Here is a 20926-nt window from a genome sequence, read left to right as displayed (position 1 = left end):
GGCAGTGGTTTACATTTTTGTATCTTTTCACAATATCAAAGAGAAGGTAGGTAAATTATTCTCTTTGCTAACCCTCCAGAAAGCTATCAAACTTTTCAAAGCAAGAACAAACTACATGCCAACTGTTTGGGAGAAGGGTCTTCAATTATATTTTTTTCATTTGCATGTTCTTAAGTTCCCTTAATTACTTTGGGGCAAAAAATAACTATAAATTAAATAAAGTATTTTTGTTTCTCATATTGTGCTAAATAATCTATAGGGGTGTTGAGTAAATAAATGTTGACTCTTGACTGATTTAATTTTTTACATTATGTGCAAAGGTGTCATTTTTCTTTAGTACGTTAATAAATATTGAAAGTATTTGAAATATAAATGCTACTCTACCACCTTCACTTTCTAATATTAAAATTTAAATATGCCTTTCATTAGTCAATATATTGCCTTTGGCTAAATTCATTTAGATATATTCACTCAAGAAATTCAGAACAAGAAGTTAAAAAATAAAATCACAGTGACATATTTTTCGGATAACAAATTCTCAATGCTTAAAAAAAGTATAATTCCCAGGAAGTCCCATAAGAAACTGCTGGTGAGAATGAAAACTGGTTCAGTCTTTCTGAAGAGAAATTTGTCAAGACAAGTCAAGCCTTTTCCCAAGAAAATTAACACGTGTACAAAGAGAATTCCTCACATCTTTCTTGTAGAATTTATAATAGTGAAAGACAGCAAATTGCGTAAGTATTTAACAAAGCAAGATTAATGGAATAAATTATGGTGCAGAATAGAATTCTTTTCACCTTTAATGACTATTTAATGACATGAAAACACTCATTTTCATTGATGAGTGAAAAGGTTACGCATGTGTACTTCATAATCAAGTATTAGCTATCGAATCTACCCAACCATTTTATAAAGTGTATCATTATAATCTTTATTGGGCAGATGAGTAAAATCAAGTTAAGGAATCTATATAACCTGCCTGAAGATCATACAGTTGGCACATTATATACATATGTACACACACACGTATGCTGAAATGACAAAAATGTTAATAGTGACCATCTCTGGGAATGGAATTTGGGGTGATTTTTATTTGCATTTAGCAAACTAAATTTGGTTTATTCAGCAAATATCCTACAATTTACAGGGTCAGTGCGGGTCAGACATTGAGCAGCAGAATCTCATCATAATTAATAGTCTCAATCTCAGTGACAGTGGCAGCAGGCTGCTTTACTCACTCAAAACCAGGAGATCCAGCCTGGCGGGATATCAGGTATTGTCTGTCTCCCTAAATGGTAAACAGGGTTTGGGCATTATCTCACTCTAACATCTTAATACTCAGTATCACTTATACCTAACAGTGCACTTATTGGTAGTTAATAAAACTTTTGGTTTTTCATCACTGGGCACTGGCCAACTTTTTTTCCATTACTGTATGGAAGTTTATTTACTTGCATTGTTACTTTCCGCCTGAGTCACGTAAGTACCCAGTCTTCTCCAGTCTTCTGGGTCTCAGCTCATGTGGGAAACCTAGTCTTTTTTTCTAGCCTGATCCCTGCCAGCTCTCTCTCTCTTGTGCCTGGATTTTGTATTTGAGGTCAAGCATTCCTGCTGCCAGGAAGAGCTAAAGCTGTGCTCCCATCCTGTTACCTTGGCGACTGACACATGTCCAGAATTGGAATTTGCTGTTGGACTGGTTGCTTTAACTTACTAGCCCTGTGTTTTTCCATTTCTCAGGGGGTCCTTTCCAGTGATCTCAAAGCCTTCTCAGTTTCAGCATTCAGTGTAAGCACTGGGCTATGTATTCCACTGGACTCCTAGGAGCCAATGTTGACAACGGTCCCTTTGGTAACTTTGTAAGATTGTTGACATAATTTCAATGGAAAAAAAAATGTGAAGGTTTGAAGCATATATCAATACAAATGTCTTGGGACACATGCCAATTGGTTACTACAGATTTTGGTGTTAATCTGTAAATTTCATTTAAAATTTAGGTCTCATGTTAAACTGTAAACAACCAAAATAAATGGCTGGTTGTTTTTTGTTTTTTGTTTTTTTTTTTGGCCAATGGTGCAAGTTATTACAATATAGTGAAAAAAATTAGCAATTGCAGAGATCTATAAATATAGTAGGATAATCCTCTATCACTGAAATTTGTTACTTACCTGAATTAAAAACACTTTGATGTTATAGTCTTCTAAATCAGTAGCTGTTATTCGTAAATTTTTGTGGTTCGCTCTTTGAATCTCCATTTGAGCCCAGAGTTTGCTATTGAGAATCAGCCTCAGGCTGCCTTGATTGCGCATAACTAAAATAGGAAGGTGAATATATAAGACTACAGAACAGTTGATTCCTTAACCTTCCCCGGGGAACTTGCCATTTTTGAAAGTAAAGTAAATCCTCTAGTTGTTTTTCAGACTGTACTTTCACTATTAAATTGTAATTTGGCTTGATTATAAGTTCGTTTTCAAATTGGCTTTACTAGGTTGGAAGACCATTTTTAGCTTAAAAGCTGGAATTATTTTTTTACTATAATAAACAATGATTACAATTTTAGAATTCTTTTGAGGACTTAGTGGTCTGAAGAATATTTATCCAAAATGGAGAAAACAGAAGCAAAACCTTAAGCATTCAAAAAATGGAATTAGCTAAATAAATGATGACATGGCTATTCAAGATAATATTACAAACCCATTAAGAATATTAAAGAAAGATCATTACTGGTGTAGAAAGGTGGTCATGGTATATACTATGTAAAAAGTAAAATCAGGTTACACAACAGTGTAAATACCATGCATTGTAACTTTTGGCAGGCAGTGGCCAGAGTGGCATTGAACAAGAGTAGAAAATAACTAGCACCTGCCTTGGGAATAATACTTCGTTGGGTTATTTAGAAACCTGTTTGCCAGTTATAGAACTGAAAACACGGTTCCTATTCTCTCAGTGTGAATTCTATTCCTTACTGGTTTCTTGAGCTTGATATCTGAAACTCAATAAAAATCCATATACATGGATCCCACTTCTTCCAGTGGTTCCTTCCACAGCTCTGATTGCCCAATGTTGGCCAGTAAACCTACACACCCCGCCCAGATCTCTGCCTATGCTCACTTTCTGTTTGGGCCTCTGAACAATGCCCAGTGTGTCTTTTCAGATGCCAAAAACTTTGAGAGCCTCTCAGTTTGACTGACTCCAGATTCCTACCATCACTATGGATGTCAGTAAACACGCACAGGATTCAATAACCACACATCTTAATTTCCTTGGAAACTGACTTCATCTCGCCCCACACAACATGCTTAGAATGCCAAGAATAAACTATAGGGCAAATATCCTCTTTAGGAAAAACCATTTTCCCTTCAAAAATATCATCATATTGCTTTCAATATTACCTAGATTACTATTTAGGGGTGTGCTGGGCTGTGTCATAGGTGCATTATCTCACTGAATTCTCACAATTGCTCAATAAGTCATGGAGTATTACTATCCCCATTTTAAGCTGATGTAACTAGGCTGTGGGGAGATTAAGTAACTTGCCCAAGGTCACCAATTAGTCAGTGATAGAGGCAGAACCGAACCTGTGTAGTCTGACATCAGAGCCTGCTCTAAACAGGAAGATCCTACAGCACATTAGAAACAATATTGTTTTCAACAGTGATTTGTTGACTATTTTATAACACATCTCCAGAAAATGATGTGTGCCTATTGGAAATTTTACCCTGAGAAATGGCAAGTTGCTTTACAAAATGATTCCTTACTTAGTCTCGACTGGAATGTTCCACAGTCACTGCTTGCTGTGTCATTCAGCCTCAAAGCTCCTCTGCCCCTTTCAGTCCAGGACTGTGTTGTTTTGTTGAATATAAAAAGCTTGCAGTTGATCTAAAGGACAATTTTTGAAATGTCAAATATATAAAAATTTATTTTAAAATTATTTCTTTCTATGCTACAACACTTTTATTTGCCTGATTTTTACCAGAATAACCTTGGTTAATGATTTGTAAACCAGCTTAAAAATTTATTTAACTTTTAAAACATATAATTGTTAAATAGTTCAAATATCAAAAAGCAAAAAGATGTACAAAATGAAAAGTCCTTCCCAACCTTTGTTCTTCATCTGTCGATTTCTACCCCCTGTGATCAGGTGATCGCTATTGCTAATATTTTGTTTATCCTTCCAGAGATATTTGTGTTTATATACATGCCAGTGCCTATGTCCCCTATTTTTTCTATAAACAGTAGAATATCATACATACTTTCTGCATCTTGCTTTTCCACTTAACAAATATATTTATATGTACCACATTTTAAATGAAATTTAATGTTATTCAAGTTAAGTAACTTTATTTGTAAGTAAAGGAATAGTGCAAGTATTTGTATGCCTAAAATATTTCAAAGAATACAGCATCAGAACTAGGATGTGGTACCATGGAGCACCATACTATAATTTAATGCTTACCAGCATTAAATATTACTGTGGTAAAGAATCCCACATGACTTGTTAAAAATATAGCATTCCAGGGCCTCACTGCTAGCAGTTACTTCAATGAATTGTGGTTAAACCCGATCTGAGAATTATGCTTTGAAGCACACTTGTATAGTAAATGTATCAGTAAACCATGGGAGAAGAGAAGAGAAATGGAGAGATTTGGGGGTAAAAACAGATGGATAAAAGGAAAGGGAAATCTGTTCCTTGTTGGAAAATGACTACCTTATTTCATGTGACTACGCTGATGGCTACGTCACTCAACATTCAAATCCTATGCATGATACTATATACTACGTGTGTGAAATTCTTGCTTTATATGAAATTCAAAACTTATTTAAAAGAACTTTTCAAAGGAAACCAGAATTTTTTTTATCTTGAACTGAAATCTATTCATCTTATCATTTAAAAATGTCCAGTGTAAGTAGAACTTTTAAATCACACAATAATAGCACTGATTTGGGGTGCCTGGGTGGCTTGGTGGATTAAGCGTCCGACTTCGGCTCAGGTCATGATCTCACGGTCCGTGAGTTCAAGCCCCGCGTCGGGCTCTGTGCTGACAGCTCAGAGCCTGGAGCCTGTTTCAGATTCTGTGTCTCCCTCTCTCTCTGCCCCTCCCCTGTTCATGCTCTGTCTCTCTCTGTCTCAAAAACAAATAAACGTTAAAAAATTAAAAAAAAAAATAATAGCACTGATTTTAAAAACAGTCATGTAAAGTATAAAATGTAGGTCTGAAGTTCTTTTAAGACAGGGTCCCTGGCTGTCTTCTTTCTAAGAGACTAATGTGAATGGTTGTAAACCCAGTAACACATTTTCCTGAAAATTACCCATACAAAAATAAGAATACAACAAAATATTGGCTTAATCTTTGGAAGTGTCTAGCATGTTTAGTTAAGCAGCTCAGTCTTCATGAAAACTATACTTCTGCCTTTATTTTTAAAGGTGCTTCTGCTGATAGAAACTTGGTTTCGTGTATGTAAGTGCTCCCAGAAAGAGCAATGTGTGATATACAGACCTTCAACACATTATGTTCAGCTTCCTCCCCTGTTACAACATCAATTTTCTGCAGCAAGCATTTGGGTGATGGCTTAGAAGAGAAAGCAGCAGCTGATTCGATTAGGGATATATTTTTAATAGAGTCTGTTTGTAAGAAAAAATGGGAAAAGACACGTAAAGACCCCATTTTCTCTACTGTAAAAGTTCCTTGTTGTCCCCATTAATATACATGTCTCCTTAGCTTTTTATAATAATGAGTGTTACCAAAAATATGAAACTACTTGAGTTTAGATAAATCTCTTTAATGATTCCTCATATCCTTAAGTAAAAAAAATTTTAATGCTTATGTATCATAGAACAATATTTTCTATGCTTTAATCTTTGCCAAAAAGCTTTAAAGTGTTGCATTACTGTTTTTGTATTTTATAGCTATTGAACAGATGACATGGAAACACAGGAAATATAATAGTTGAATCAAATTTTTTACAAATCAAATAATTCTTACTTGAATTTAGAGAGTTGACAGGAAATTCTAGTACGGATTTGAATGGTTGTTCCTTGGTGTATGAATCATTTTCAGGTTGAGACTGGGTGAGATGTTGAATATCCTAGGTGAAGGAAAAAGATGTATTACTTAATTGTATACCCATATATCTGCAGTAAGCCAAAAGAGACCTTTGTTCCACTTCAACAGGGCAAATGAACTCAACTGCTCTGTTTTTGTTTTGGACTCCCTATGTGCTGAATGGGGAAATCCTTCCTATCATCAGAGGACCCTGGTTCTCATCCTCGGGAAGCATAATCTAGTTACCACCAGCTTATTTCAGGTGGGATCTAGTTCCAGGGACAAAGGGAGAAGGTTTAGAGACCAAGAAGGAGGTAGCAGCTGTTCCATGCTCCCACCGGACTAACCTGATGCCTAGAAGGAGACGTAACTATCATTTCTTTTCTTTTTGTTTTAATGTTTACTTATTTATTTTTGAGAGACAGAGAGAGAGAGAAAGAGCAAGAGAGGGGCAGAGAGAGGGGTGGGGCAGAGGATCTGAACAAGGCTCTGTGCTGACAGCAGAGAGCCCGGTGTGGGGCTCGAACTCATGAACCATGAGATCATGACTTGAGTCAAAGTCGAACGCTTAACCAGCTGAGCCACCCAGGTGTCCCTTATTTCTGTTTTAAGGTATTTCAGTGTTCCCAGCACTTCACTTTATACCCACTTCATATGAATGAATGAATAAATAAATAAAGTTGTCCAAAGAACGCACTAGCTGTCTCAGAGCTCATCTTTACAGAAAGAATTGTAATTTTTCTCCCAAGACAATTTATTTTTTTAAGGATATTCTTTTTTAAAATGATTTATCTTTGAGAGAGAGAGAGCATGAGCAGGGGAGGGGCAGAGAGAGAGGGAGACAGAGGATCCGAAGTAGGCTCTACACTGAGAGCAGAGAGCCCAATATGGGGCTCAAACTCACCAACTATGAGATCATGACCTAGCCAAAGTTGGATGCTCAACCTACTGAGCCACCCAGGGGCCCCTCTCCCAAGACAATTTCCGCCAACAATTGCCTTTAAGGCTGCACACATGGGGCTTTGTGCATGTGCTATAATCAAGGTCTGTGAAAAAAAACCGAGTCATTGCCATGCCATTTCTGATACTGGAGAGCCCCCTGGAGAACAGGGAGAATTGGAACAGTACTTCAGAATTTAGGTTTCTATCTTTTTCTTTATGAACTCAAAATTCTTCCACATTATTTAACTGGACATTAAGATATTCTGTTAAAATCGGTAGAGTTGGGTGTGATTTTTAAAAAAATTTTTAATGTTTATTTTTAAGAGAGAGAGAGAGAGACAGAGGTGAGCGGGAGAGGGGCAGAGAGAGAGGGAGACACAGAATCCAAAGCAGGCTCCAGGCTCTGAGTTGTCAGCACAGAGCCTGATGTGGGACTCAAACTCAGACACTGCGAGATCGTGACCTGAGCCAAAGCCAGATGCTTAACCGACTGAGCCACCCAGGCACCCAAGACGGGTATGATTATTTCCATTTGAAGAAAATAAACACTAAGGCTCAGAAAGTTTAATGACCCCCTTGAAAAGCACATGGTCAGCAAACAAATCAGGAAGGCATTCTGACCACCAAATCGCAAGGCCACAGGATTATAGGATTAACTAGAGGACAAATACAAGTGCTCTCTATAGCTCCTGCTGTCCTCAGATGTTATCAACTTAAAGAGACAGGAAGTACAGTTTCCTTCACAAGCCAGATTTAAAGTGCCCATAGGAAATATACGCAAGTACCTCCCTAAACCAAATTTACAATCCCAACTGTAGTTCATTTGTTCAGGGATCTCTCTGTCTCCCCTTAGATTATAAACACCTTTAGAGCACAGTGGCTCCCTTAGCTTTGTATAACCACTTACCCAGATGTTTTTCAATCCTGGTTGTACATTCAAGTCACCTAACATCTACCCTCACCCACAGAGACGCTGATCTAATCTGTTTGTGGAGATGCCCTAAGAAATCCTTTAGTGGCTCACCAGATGATTGTTAACACGCAGCCAAAGCTGAGACCAATGCCAGTGCTTTAGATGTCATGAGAACACAAAACATGTTTGTTGAATTGAATTGAATGTTAAAGTTGATCCTGTGAGGCTTGGGAAATGTTTTATTTGTGTCTGTGACATCTTATAGAAGCTGTGACTAATCTAGTGCCAAATTTGGGAATAAGTGGTTTGGAAGAAATGTGCCTGAATGTATTGCCCAGGACTTCCCTCTAGAAGTTGGTCGATTCTGGTTCAGATTCAAAGAGGTGAGTCAACAGCTCTAGAACTGTGGAGTTGACTTTCATCTTGAGAGTGAAGGATGGTGCCTCTAAGCTGAAAAGCTATGATACTACTCTTGGGATTGGGGTTCGGCCTGAGGCAGGTATGGCATAAACAAGGTCTTCAAAGTGATTGATTTGTGAAAGCCCTAAGAAACTTAGAATAGACTGACCTCATGACTTGGTCCTTTTGTTATTCTGAGCCTTTACACAGGTTTTAAAACCTTTGTAGCCTCCTCTGGATCCTCCATAGAACTAGTAGCCACAAGATAAACTGGTCACCTTGGCCTATGTCAACCAAGACCCTGGTCTGGGTGAAAGCAGCATGAAGGTGTGATGGACCAGGTGCACAGCCTTCACTTTGCTGTCTACTTCCCTGCTGTGCTTTACAAACATGCTCTGTGGAGGATGGGGCAGCAATGGCCTCTTGGAGGAGGATGCTCGATATTAGATAAGGATGATAGTAATACTAGTTAGGCATTTCCATTTGACAAGGATGTTTCCCTAGGCAAGTTAAAGTCTTATTATTTTCCTCTTAAAGCTAACAACAACAACAAAAAAGTTATAATAATGTTTTTCACTATAAAAGCTCTAAGGGGAGGGTTGTAGTTAATAAGAAAAAATAAGTAAATAGTTTTAAATGCACCATGTTATGAAAAAGGCTATCAAAAACCTACATTAAAATATCGTTACCAGTTGAGCTTGTCTATTGCAGATGATTCTGGGATTTCCATGCATACCTTCAGTTTAACACACGTGAAAGAACTATTTAATATTTCTCATCAGTAATAATGTTATAATTATAGAATCCCCTTCCTCTGCGGGTTCCTGTCTATTATTCTAACAACTAGAACTTGCTTCCCAGGAGAACATTTCCATTAAAGAAAGAAAATGTGCCTTTGAACTCAGGAGTTAAAGTATGATCCAATTTAACATTGTTTTAATTAATTTGCCTCCAGAAACTTGAAGTGACAGCTTTTTATATAATAGACACCTTTGCCAAATTCTTACCAAAACTCTTTCTACCATGTTCTCTCCAAACACGAAATCAGACCTGCAGCTTTTAAAAGAATACTTCTGTTCATTTGGTTGACATCTAAGGAAAAGAAATAAGCATTTGCTATTTAAAATATATGGATAAAGCCATGTTAAACCTTAACACATGAAATAGTCAAATGGTTTAGTAGATTTATGTAAAGCATAAAAACATCTGTTAACTCTTACTCATCTGCAGATATTGAGAAATGAAGGGAAAACTGAGATAGGTACTTCCAGGGATAATAGTTAAAATATTTCACAGCTGTGACAGTGCTAGTTGAGGCCAGTCCAAACATGTGTCATGCCCATCACTCTTCAGGCCGTGTGATCAACCAGGGGCTGCCCAGCCCTTATCTTCTTGCTTTTCCAGCACAGCCTCTGTCAGTCTCTAATTTCTACTCTCCTCCTCCCCAAGTGGCCAATGTTCTTAGCCACCAGAGACCTCCAGAGCAAAGGCATGACCAATGCATCTTGTCAGTGATACTTGAATTTGCATTTGTCTAATTTGGGTTTTTCGTCCTGGAACTTTTTTTTTTTAATGGTAAAAGTGTTCTGCATGATGAGAAACTCAGACATACAGCTGTCTATCTGTAGGCCGATGTACTCCGGGGTCCACATTGCATCCCTAGTATGCGCTGTAGGTGAGCTCTGTGGGACCCACACGGGCCCTAACCATGTGAGTCCGTTTATGTCCATGGCTTGTCTTAATCTCCTCTCAACTCAAACCTGCCTTCATGCTTGATGATACCAGGAAATACTTACTTTCATTGTGCACATTTATACTGCTTTCTTTTGTTGTCTATCCAATGTATATCAATAAATAATGAATAATAATTTAATATTCAAAGTAATTTAAAAAAGGGGAACATCAGAGAAAAGGTAGAAAAGGCTAAGCTAGCAGTCAGATAATTAATTCCCAACTAAATAAAAATTTAGCTACACAGTTTTGAAATATTCTTACCCAAGTCAATGAAAAAGTAGAAATAATCCAATATTAATAGGATAATCTTTATATATTAGAGATATTGGGAAAAGCATTTTATTTTTAATTTTATTTTATTTAATCCAAGTTAGTTAACATATGGTGTAATAATGATCTCTGAGTAGAATTTAATGGTTCATCACTTACATATAACACCCAGGGCTCATCCCAACAAGTGCCCTCCTTAATGCCCATCACCTATTTAGCCCATCCCCCCCACCCACCTCCCCTCCAGCAACCCTCAGTTTGTTCTCTGTATTTAAGAGTCTCTTATGGTTTGTCTCCCTCTCTCTTTTTATCTTATTTGAAAAGCATTTTAAACTTGTGTTCTTTATAAAATATCAAACAGAAATCTTGACAATTTATCTGTGCAGTATCAGAAAGTTATTTTTCCACAAATGATTATAATGGTAAAAGAAAGCAAGAATAAAAGGATATCCTCTCTGTGTCCTCAGCATTAACTTACCCTACTGATGTAGCACCTAAACAATTCTGTTTAGTAGTCAGCAGGACTGAAATTCTGGTGCTGGGTAATTTTTCACCTAGCAAACAGGAGCTCCCCTCAGAAATCTGAAAGACAATCCATCAGAAAGTTCCTTTAAGTTGCCTTAAAAGGAGCATCAGACAAGGAAACAATAGTTACGGTTAAATGTATTGAAAATTTACTGTGTTCAAGTACTACCCTAAGCATTTTAGGTACATTATCTCATTTACTCCTCACAACATCTCTCTATAGGTTGTATGTCTATTATCCACATTTTACAGTTTACAGATGAGTAAACTGACCTAATGAGTTTAAATAACGTGGCTAGGCTTGGGCAACCAGGAATGGGGTTGACCTTAGAGCCAGGGTCTGTCTGACACCAGTGACTGACTGTATACTTAGCCATCATATTCAGAAATCCCACCTCCTTTTGTTACTGTTATCTTTTTAGCCACATGGAGTTAATTCTCATTTCTGATTTAGCAGATATATCCTTCAGGACTGTTTAACCCCCCAAAACACCCTAAGAGCTTTACCAGCACAGCCACCAAACGTTGGAGGGAATCCCATTCATCTCTTCATCTAGAAATTTTTGACTGGTAACTTAATCAACTAGTTTGTCTGATGTATATACATATGCACATTACCTGACTAATGTATAGATGAAGGTGCGAGCAATTTTTTTTATTAAATGTTTATTTTTGAAAGAGAGAGAGCGTGCCAGTGAGCCTGCCAGTGGGGGAGGAGCAGAGAGAGAGGGAGATAGAAGGTCTGAAGCAGGCTCTGCACTGAGAGCAGGAGAGCCCGATATGGGGCTCAAACTCAGCAACCATGACATCATGATCTGAGTCAAAGTCAGAGGTTTAACTGACTGAGCCACCCAGGTGCCCCCAGGTATGAGCAATTTTAGAACCTGAAGGAGCCCTATAAATTATCTGATAGAGTGTCTCCAATGTTTTCTACACCTCACCCTTCCCCCAGCAGGGATTTGCAAAGATGTTGCAAGAAGTTCATATCTTTAAAGGTAGATAGGGTCTGTTTCCACTTCAATTTCATATCAACCAATAAAAATAATTTTGAGCATTTTCCCCTTTATAACAGAATTTATAGAGCTGAGAAATATGTATGAAGAGAATACATGCTGTTGGCAAGCAAAGATCAAAGTGCATGCCTCATGACTCGGTCACTCAGATGACTTAACTCTCAGCCAAAATGTACTTTTATTCTTATGTACTTAAAATATACTCCTTTGTAAAACAGTACATATGCTATATTATATGTATAGTGCATAAGTGACCATTGATTAATGACAGAATGATTTTATATACAAGTTAATAAGAAACATGAAAATAATAGTTCTATGAAATCCACCAAGAGATAATTTTCACTAGATCTATAAATTACATTTTGTCAGAATTCTTACATTGCATCATTATGCTTAATACATTTATTCAAGAAGAAATGCTTGCAAACAATAGCCTGAAAATTTCTCTTATTCTTTATCATTTAGGAAGAAAATACAAGAGAAATATTAATAAACTTTATTTTTAAAATATATAATGCAAAAAAATAAAAATAAAAAAATAAAATACATAATGCAAAATTTCAATAAGCCATGCCAAATAAGAAATATTGATTTATAACATGTAACAAAAATTTTAATCTATAATTTATAGTATATACTGTTCCAAAATCATATGCAATATAATAACATTTAGAAATTAGTCAACATATCATACTTTTTTTACATACTTTAACACAAATTAAACAACATGCATCATTTCTTAAATGGATAAAAGAATTTATGTAATATGGTAATGATTATTAGATTATATTTCAATGAAAACTTTTAACAATCTACTGATCTGAAAGTTTTTTGAGAGAGAGGGTGCAAGTAAGCGAGGGGCAAGAGAGAGAGAGAGAATCCCACGAGGGGCAGAGAAAGAGGGAAGGAGAGAGGGAGAGAGAAGCAGAGCTCGCCCAAGTGGGGCTCATGTTTTTACCCAAAGCAGGGCACGAGCTTACAAACCGTGAGATCATGACCTGAGCCGAAGTCAGAAGGTTAACCGACTGAGCCACCCAGGCACCCTGGTTTGAAATTTAAAACATGGTTTACTTAAAACTCATACCATATACCATGCAGAAATGATTAAATGATTTTTAAAATTCAAAATAGGTCTCATGAAGTCATATCTTACAAAAAAAGGATTTGAAATTATAAAAATATTGTCAAATGCTGACCAAGTTCAACTCTCTCACTTCACTGATAGAGAAGATTGGGTGCTTTGTCCAAGAATGTAAGCATAGTTAGTGGCAGAGGTAGGATTACTACCCATCTGATGTTTTTTTCATTGCATTGATGAAATGGCTGGTATTATCAGCTTCCATGTGTCACTCTCTCTATGTTCAGTATGGAAAACAAAACAAAACAAAACAAGTGACCAACCCTCAACAGTTTAGCTGGAGATGAATGAAGGATGGCATTACTCTCAAATTCCAACCTACTGATTTTGGTACCATTCCTCTCAACTATTGGCTTCTGGAAGACACAGAATATCCCCAAACCCATATCTGCATGGCTTGAGCAAAATGACAATCTCCCTAGAAAGGCCCACACTGAGGAATTCAGTCAGCCACAACAACTGGAAGAGAGACTTCTTCCCTGTCTTCAGAAGCTTCCCCAGCCCTCCCAATTCCCTACCCTGTGGGGGTAGTTCCCTGCTCCCATTATCCATGAAGGTGGGTCTGGATGGATACCTGGTGTGACCTCAACTGGCAAAGCCACACTAGGATGTCAACCAGCTGGAGATGCTGGAAGCCCATGTTCCTTTTTTGACTTCTGACTCCTGGAGCTGGCCACCTCATTGCTCCCCCTATTCTCACGAGGGATCAGTGCACTGGAATAAGACCCCAGAAGTTTCTACCCCAAGGGACTCAGTTTTTCAGCTTAGGGGAGACCACAAAACTAGTTCCTAGAAACTACTCTCCAGTTTAAGAGGACAAGTTGAATAAGGTTACTGAGGGCTTTTTCTATAGTCTGGGGTGTTTCTCCAGCCTGGCAGTGATCTCAGCAACAGAACAAAAGTCAGGCAGCCCCTAACTTTGGATGTAGGGCCCACAGCAATCTACTAAATGAAAGACGGAGAATTTGTGTCAGTCCTGCCATTGGAGGTTCCTTACCTTATTTTTTGTTTTGTCTTTAATCTTGCAGGATTCCAAGGTATCGTGTCCAAATGTTTTTCTTGCTTTTTCACACCTTTGAGCTTGAGGTGGTTGCAAAATAGCAGGTCTTAGAACATGTTCGGAATGTTTCACGGGACCTTAAAAGAACAGGATTCGAGAGTCAATATATCTTTAGGGAAATACTTCTTCCTCCATATTTTGACCAATGTAACGCTTATTTTCTAAAGTCATCATTAAATGAGGGGTTAATGTTAACTAACCAAAGTCAAAATAGCCAATGAATTGGTTAGTGCTTACTTTTGGCCTAGATTTTACCCAATAACCAGTCATTTTGACCATGGGACTTGGCTTACCAAATATATTTTTTTCATGTTTTGTCACTGGGTCCTACCTCCATACCCCAACACACACACACACAACAAATTAAAATATAAATGGTAAAATGTAAAATTTCAGAGGTTCTTGTAATAAACTACATACCTTGTTCTGCACTGTTCATATCAACATTCCTTTGCACATGAGTTGATGTCATAAAAACATTGTTTTTCTTCACTGTAAGAAAAACAATTTAGAAAAATTTAAATCTAAGAGAGTGTCAGTTTCTACATGATTTGGGTTTTAACAGTCCTGTCTTAAGCTCACCAGTAGATGTCACTGTTGGCAGTGTGCTGAGAAGGCAGGTGGGCTAACAATGACTGATGGCAGTGAGTTTTGCCACATAGTTCTGTTTGCCTTCAGAAATATAAGTGAAAATTGGGCCACTAATGGAATAGGCGGTCTTCTCTAGAATCATAAAAATGAGTACTGAAATGAGTACATATTATGAAATCTGATGATAGTGATCCCTATGTGTATGTTAATATGTATTTCTTATAAAATGTTATGAACCTATTAGCAAATTCTGCCCCTTTCTCTACCCTGGTGATACCTACAGACAGAAGATGACTGTTATGCTAGGTGATTTTTCTATGAGGTGTGTTCATAGTATGAAGAATATGGTGGTAGCTGAAAATACAGAATTACTGTACATTTCAAAGAGATCATCTCTTGGTTGCAAACTGCAGAAACAGCAACCTTCGAGCATTTGATTAGTGGAAATGAGAAAAGAATAAGAATTGCTTCTTCTAAGTATTATAACATATTATAAATGTTGGGGTAGAATTGCTTCTCTAATTCAAAGTGCAACTAAATGGTTTATGATCTTTATTATTGAAAACGAGCACCAAAGGGCCGTATAAAGTTGTACTATTTTTCTCCATTCCAACACCACCAACATACTGCACAACATAAAGTGGAATGATGTTTACTGATATCAATGTTCTTTAGTCTTTTTGTGTATGTATGTCTAACTTAAGATACTAATAAATCGAAACAGTTATTCAGATACTTACAGCCATCCCTTTATTTTATGCACAAATACAATAAAACAAATTCTCTAGGCTAGGACCCCAATTCCTCTTAATGTCTGTAACTTGTCAGTGAGGTTTAAATGGGGTATATTGAGCTAGAAAGTATTTCTTCTGTATCTGAAAGGTATCTGACATATATGTTGCTCAGCCATGCTTGGAATTATTAATAAGAATATAAATTCGTTAGTTTGAGAACTCTGTGGCTCTCAGGTAGAGAGGGATCAGTTGAAAGGAAGTGAATAGTTTGTATTTTTTTAGTTTCTTAGTGGCAAGATTAACTTGGAAAAGGCAGCTGGTTGTTCAGTAGAAACAAACACAAAAAGAATATAAATCATAATTTTTATGTAGAGAATGTTCCAACCATCTCAAATATTTTGTAATGATAAAACAGATCTACTTAGCAAAGCACTACAAATTCCAAATCAAAAGAAGTAATGTTTTAATTAGTGAAAAGTTTAAAAGGGATCATATTCTAAACTTTAGAATATCATCTAAAGCATAAACTTTAGAATAAGAATCTGAAGCATAGCTGTATATTTTGAGTACCATAGCTACCATGAACCATACAGATGCACAATAATAAGTGAAATAAAACAAGTTACTCTGTATGGCTGCCTTACAAAAATTTTTTTATCATAAACATGAAATCCTAAAAAAATTCAAGTTCAAACTTTCGACCAGAAACAAACAGGATTTGTGGAGTTGGGATTCATAAGGCATTCTCTAATCATACTTGGCTAAGGGCTCTATTTTATTTTCCACTAAAATGCCAGCATTTTATACTAGCTGAGTAAGAAAGTTCACCATCAACGAGAATGGATTTTGAAAAACCAGAGTGTCAGGCTTGAAGTTCCAGAAGCTGTTTATTACCTGGCCCAGAAGGAGGGAAGGTCGGGAGGTCAGTGAAGGATGATGATCTCATTCGATTCTGGGACAAGGCTGATGCTAGAAGCAAATTGCAAACTAAAGTCAGTAAGGAGGTTGGTTTTTGTGTGTCTTTTTATTTGAACTTCTGCTGTTTCAGAAAAATTTCTAAATCACTAATTTAGACAAGATTTTGTATGTTTATCAGTAGAAATAAAATGTGGCTGTGGTGAGAATTATAAATTAATTTCTATTCAGACCAATAAATATCAGAGTACTCAGCACGTGTAAGATACTCTATCAGGCAAGAAGATGACCCCCAGGAACTCACAGTGGGAAGCAGACACGCACACAAATAGCTACAAGGCAGGGGGCAATGCGGTCATTTATAAAAGGGATCACCAATGAGCTTTGAGTGGAGAAGAGAGGCAAACTAAGTTATGGATTTACTCCGAATACGTACACGATGAAGTTCTTAAAGTGTTCTTTTGAAGGCAAACATCTGTTTGTTTAAGTAGGTGGTTACTTAGGGAGAAATGGCAGTTTCCTCTAATTACAAAGCTAATGCATACTTAATGCAGACACCTTGGAAACACAACAAAATATAAAGAGTGGGTAGAAAACCCCAAATCACCTGTAATCCCATTACCTAAGACAACCACTGCTGACATTGTGGCTTATGTCCTTTCCATCTTTCATCCAATGTTGACAAATTGAATTTGTACATAGTGACTCACTATACAATCCATTTTTAGACTGCTGTTTTCATACAGCAATTTATTACATTTTTTTTAAATGTTTATTTTTGAGAGACAAAGCACGAGTTGGGGAGGGGCAGAGAGAGAGGGAGACACAGAATCTGAAGCAGCTGCAGGCTCTGAGCTATCAGCACGGAGCCTGACTCAGGGCTTGAACTCACGAACCATGGGATCATGACCTGAGCTGAAGTTGGACACTTAACCGACTGAGCCACCCAGGGGCCCCTCATACAGCAACTTAGTATAAACATTATCTGATGGGTAGACTTTTAAAACATTTTCCATCTGGAAGGTTTCTCAGTAATTTCACACTCGGAGTAAACATAACAGTGAACGGCCAACAATCAGGTCTATACCTACCTCCTTGAGACTGAAGATGTGTAGTATGCAAAGTAAAAGATGAAGACCGTACGCGCTTTCTCAGAAAACCATTAGACTCTGTAAGAAATTCAATGTGAAGGGTAAAATTGCTTGGATAACAAATTATCCTCAAGCAAAGATATGGAAAGGCAAATAGAATTACCTCTTGCCTACATAGATCATCATCTGATAACATGTTAACTCCTGAAGCACAAGTTTAAATACTGGGGGTAACAGCTTGGTGATTATAAAGCAGTAGGCATATCATCCTAGTAAGAACAATTAGAAACAAGTGGCTTCAGCAAGAAACTGCATACGAATTTTGAGATCGTACAGAGAATGTTTTTGGCAGGTTGAGACACAGGCAATGGAGAAACAAGGGAGTTTAGTGTCACTAGGGTCAGGTTCTCAGGACCTACATGTCATCTGTCAAAACAAAAGCCACTTTCCTTTCATGTTTAAACACAAGAAAAACCATTACATTTTACACAGTTGTTGCCACATGTCTACATGCTTGTGCCTGCTTATTTTCTTTGTATGCAGATTGATTTTGAAATAAGGATGTAAGTCATTACCATGTTCTGCTGCTTCGTACAGGGTGTCTTCTGCAGGTCTCTGGAAAGAAGCAAAGCTGTCAATGAGAGCTGAGTACTTGCTGATTTTAGGTCAGAATTCCACCCTGTCACTTGATCAGAGAATTCTCAAAAGCCACATCTATTCAGATGGGCCAGGTTAAAGCCACTCACCTTTGCTCACTAGGTATGTATTCAAGAAAAAGCAAAGTCTTCGTAGAGCGGTTTTGTATTTCAGTGACTGCAGAATTGCTTGCGGGAACTGATTTAAAAGTTGGTTGGTTTTGAAACACCAACTCTCAAGATTCTGAAGCGGTTGGCCTGGGGTGGGGCCCAGGAAACGGACTTTTCGACAAGGGCTTGGGGTTGAGCTTTTCTTTAGTTAGTTTTGTGGGTGGTAGGGTAAATGACCTGGCATAAGCAAGAACGAATAACAAGAAAATCCTAATCAAGCTAAAGAGAAAACCCATGAATCTTATCGTTCGTCTTTCAAAGCAGTGGCTTTTAGTTACGAGGCTGAAAAGGCATATAAATTCTTCAAGATCCCTTTTAAATCAAGTATCAGAGTTCAGAACTTATCTGATACCCAGTTTTAAGCTAGGTCAGTGGTGGAGACCCACAAGGAGTCTCAGTCCTCCTGACCTCTTTCAGTCCTGCCCCTTTCCAAGTCACTCCAAAAAACCCTATAATTTTGGTAAAAATGGTATGTTATTCATAGCTTCAAGACAAGGCCTCTGGCCTCCCATTTCAGCCGAATTGCTGCCAGTAAAAACCGACTATATAAATATTCTGGAGGCACTACTCTGCTAAGTAAAGAACAAGAGCCTAAACTAAGACAGCAATGATATTTAGTAACAGCAGCTTCTTGAGAGATAATTTTCTTGGTCAAAGTGAAAATCAAACAAAGAAAAGTAGCTTCGTCTTACCTTAAAAGTTTGTTCTCTCTTTGCAAAAACAAATATTGGCTGAGCAATGACAGATTTTTCTGTAAAAGGAAAAGAACAGGCAAAAAGTCAAATCATATTCTGACATTTCTAACACCAACTACGAGTATTTGAAGATTTTTTGTTTTGTTTTGTGTTTTTCCCTGCCTTTAGGTAAAATCCAAACTGTGTTTACATGGACACTAGAACTTGCATATTTACAAATGATTTTCAGTTATTTACAGATATAAATAGTTGGGGAAAGTGATAATAATTTGTTTCCACAAATAGTGAGCTCATCCCATTAAAGAACACACTTTAAGTGTTTAAGGAAAACAAAGTATAATTACCTGCATTTAGAATATCATTAGGGCATAATGATTAACATGTTTACTTTTAGAATGAAAAACCACAAAGGGCTGAAAAATGTCATCTAAGAACAGTTCTTCTACTTGGGTTGGATCTCAAGTAGATCCTTAGAATAATCCAGAAATAACGCATACTTCCTTGATTAGAGGAAAATACTTGCCATGTTTTAAATATTTAAACTAAGAATCAGTCTTGTTAAAAAAAAATGTTTCTACATTTTGAGAGAGAGAGAGAGAGAGTAGGGGAGGGGCAGAGGGAGAGAGAGAGAGAATCCCAAACAGACTCTGTACTGTTAGCATGTAGCCCAATGTGGGGCTGGAACTCATAAACAGTGAGATCGTGACTGAGCCAAAATCAAGAGTCAGATGTTCAACTGACTGAGCCACCCAAGGTGCCCCTAAAAATCAGTCTAAAACAGTGTTGTAAAGTAGATAAACTTTGTCTTCAGCCCCATTGACCTTATTAATCTTTTATATTTTCCTATTTTAGGTAAGACAATGGAGAGAAACTCATTTATTCTAGGGTGTAAATGAGGGATAACAGATTTAAATATCAGCACTCCAGAATTCTTAGGGAAAATGACATGTTCGTTAAGAGCTTGGGCTCTGTAGTTAGGGAGGCTTGTGTAGCACTAATTCTTGGGGAAATAATATGTTTGTATCTTTAGTTTCTTCATCGGAAAACAAAATGAAGACTACAACAGTACTTACCTCTCAGAGTGTATGTGGCAATGGATTTTTAGATATAATTGCTTAGATTTTTACAAGACAAAAAAAAAAGCTTTAAAGAAAGAATATTAAATATATGGCACGCCACCAATCCTTAGCTGACATTGACCACTTAAGACAACACTTTCTTTTTTAAATTGAAGTAAAAATGACACTTTCTTAATGAGCCCAAATATGATCTCAGAATTTTTCTCATTATAGGTTTTCAATAGCCATTACCAGTATATTGTCCTGGCATACAAGCCAAGGTAATTTGCCATCCCTGGGATGAATAAATAAAACTCTCACTGAGGAGTTTCAAGGAACTGCCAATTACATTTTGTTATATGCCAGAAAGGGGTTCTCCAGTTCCCCATATTTGAATCCCGTAAGAGAGTGTCAAAACTCTGCCAGGCCACTCTTGCCAAGCTCCTGGGGCCCTATGACCTGGGGGTACTTCTTGTGGTCCACGGAGATAACCTGTTCAGTTTTTCATGCAAGTTTTTTACTGCACTGTCTGTCCTTGGAACCAAGTGAGTCCCAGCAGAAAATACTCAAGAACATACTGGCAGTCCCATCCACATGAAACTATGGTTCAATTCTTTATTCCTTCTCAAACAAGCTCCTGTTCAGCAATTATATTAGAGTTAAGAAATGAGAACTCCAGTGACTTTGAAAGAAAATAGGCTTCGTGAATGTGTAGGGGAATACTTATGAAATGGAATTATAAATCAGCCTCTTCTAAACCAAACTTAGGATAGTTATGCCTAAAATAGCATGATGAGGCCTAATTCTAGACAAATAACACGTTGACTTTCCCTCAATCAAAACATTCAGCTAAACACAGGCAAAAGCACTCTTCAATGCAGCATTAAGGAGGAAATTGTAAAGGGTTACTTGCAGCTTGGAGAACATATGATAAAGTAAGAATGTCACTTTTATTCATTAATTCAACAAATATTCGTTGGGCATCCTTTCTGTGCCAG

The 20926-nt window shown here is 37.3% G+C and overlaps 1 protein-coding gene across 3 annotated transcripts in view; it reads right to left on the bottom strand.

The window, feature by feature from the left end:
• Positions 1–20926, bottom strand: part of RANBP3L (RAN binding protein 3 like) — a 43627-nt gene that overhangs the window by 4369 nt on the left and 18332 nt on the right. Inside the window, exons 2-13 of one of the 3 annotated variants that reach the window (XM_015543520.2) lie at positions 18868–18926; positions 17945–17984; positions 17370–17447; positions 16258–16332; positions 14459–14530; positions 13976–14115; positions 10778–10881; positions 9303–9387; positions 5982–6084; positions 5496–5620; positions 3756–3876; positions 2166–2308 (exon numbers count right to left, since the gene is read on the bottom strand). In XM_015543520.2, coding sequence (XP_015399006.1) covers positions 2166–2308; positions 3756–3876; positions 5496–5620; positions 5982–6084; positions 9303–9387; positions 10778–10881; positions 13976–14115; positions 14459–14530; positions 16258–16332; positions 17370–17447; positions 17945–17984; positions 18868–18926 — 1145 coding nt within the window. Of the gene's footprint in view, positions 1–2165; positions 2309–3755; positions 3877–5495; positions 5621–5981; positions 6085–9302; positions 9388–10777; positions 10882–13975; positions 14116–14458; positions 14531–16257; positions 16333–17369; positions 17448–17532; positions 17597–17944; positions 17985–18115; positions 18214–18867; positions 18927–20926 lie in introns of those variants that run through there. The other 2 variants (XM_042960485.1, XM_015543521.2) reach the window with 2 other exon arrangements.

Source organism: Panthera tigris, chromosome A1 (genome assembly GCF_018350195.1).
Source record: "Panthera tigris isolate Pti1 chromosome A1, P.tigris_Pti1_mat1.1, whole genome shotgun sequence".
In the NCBI taxonomy this organism is placed as follows: domain Eukaryota; kingdom Metazoa; phylum Chordata; class Mammalia; order Carnivora; family Felidae; genus Panthera; species Panthera tigris.
This window is presented reverse-complemented; position numbering and strand designations above follow the sequence as displayed.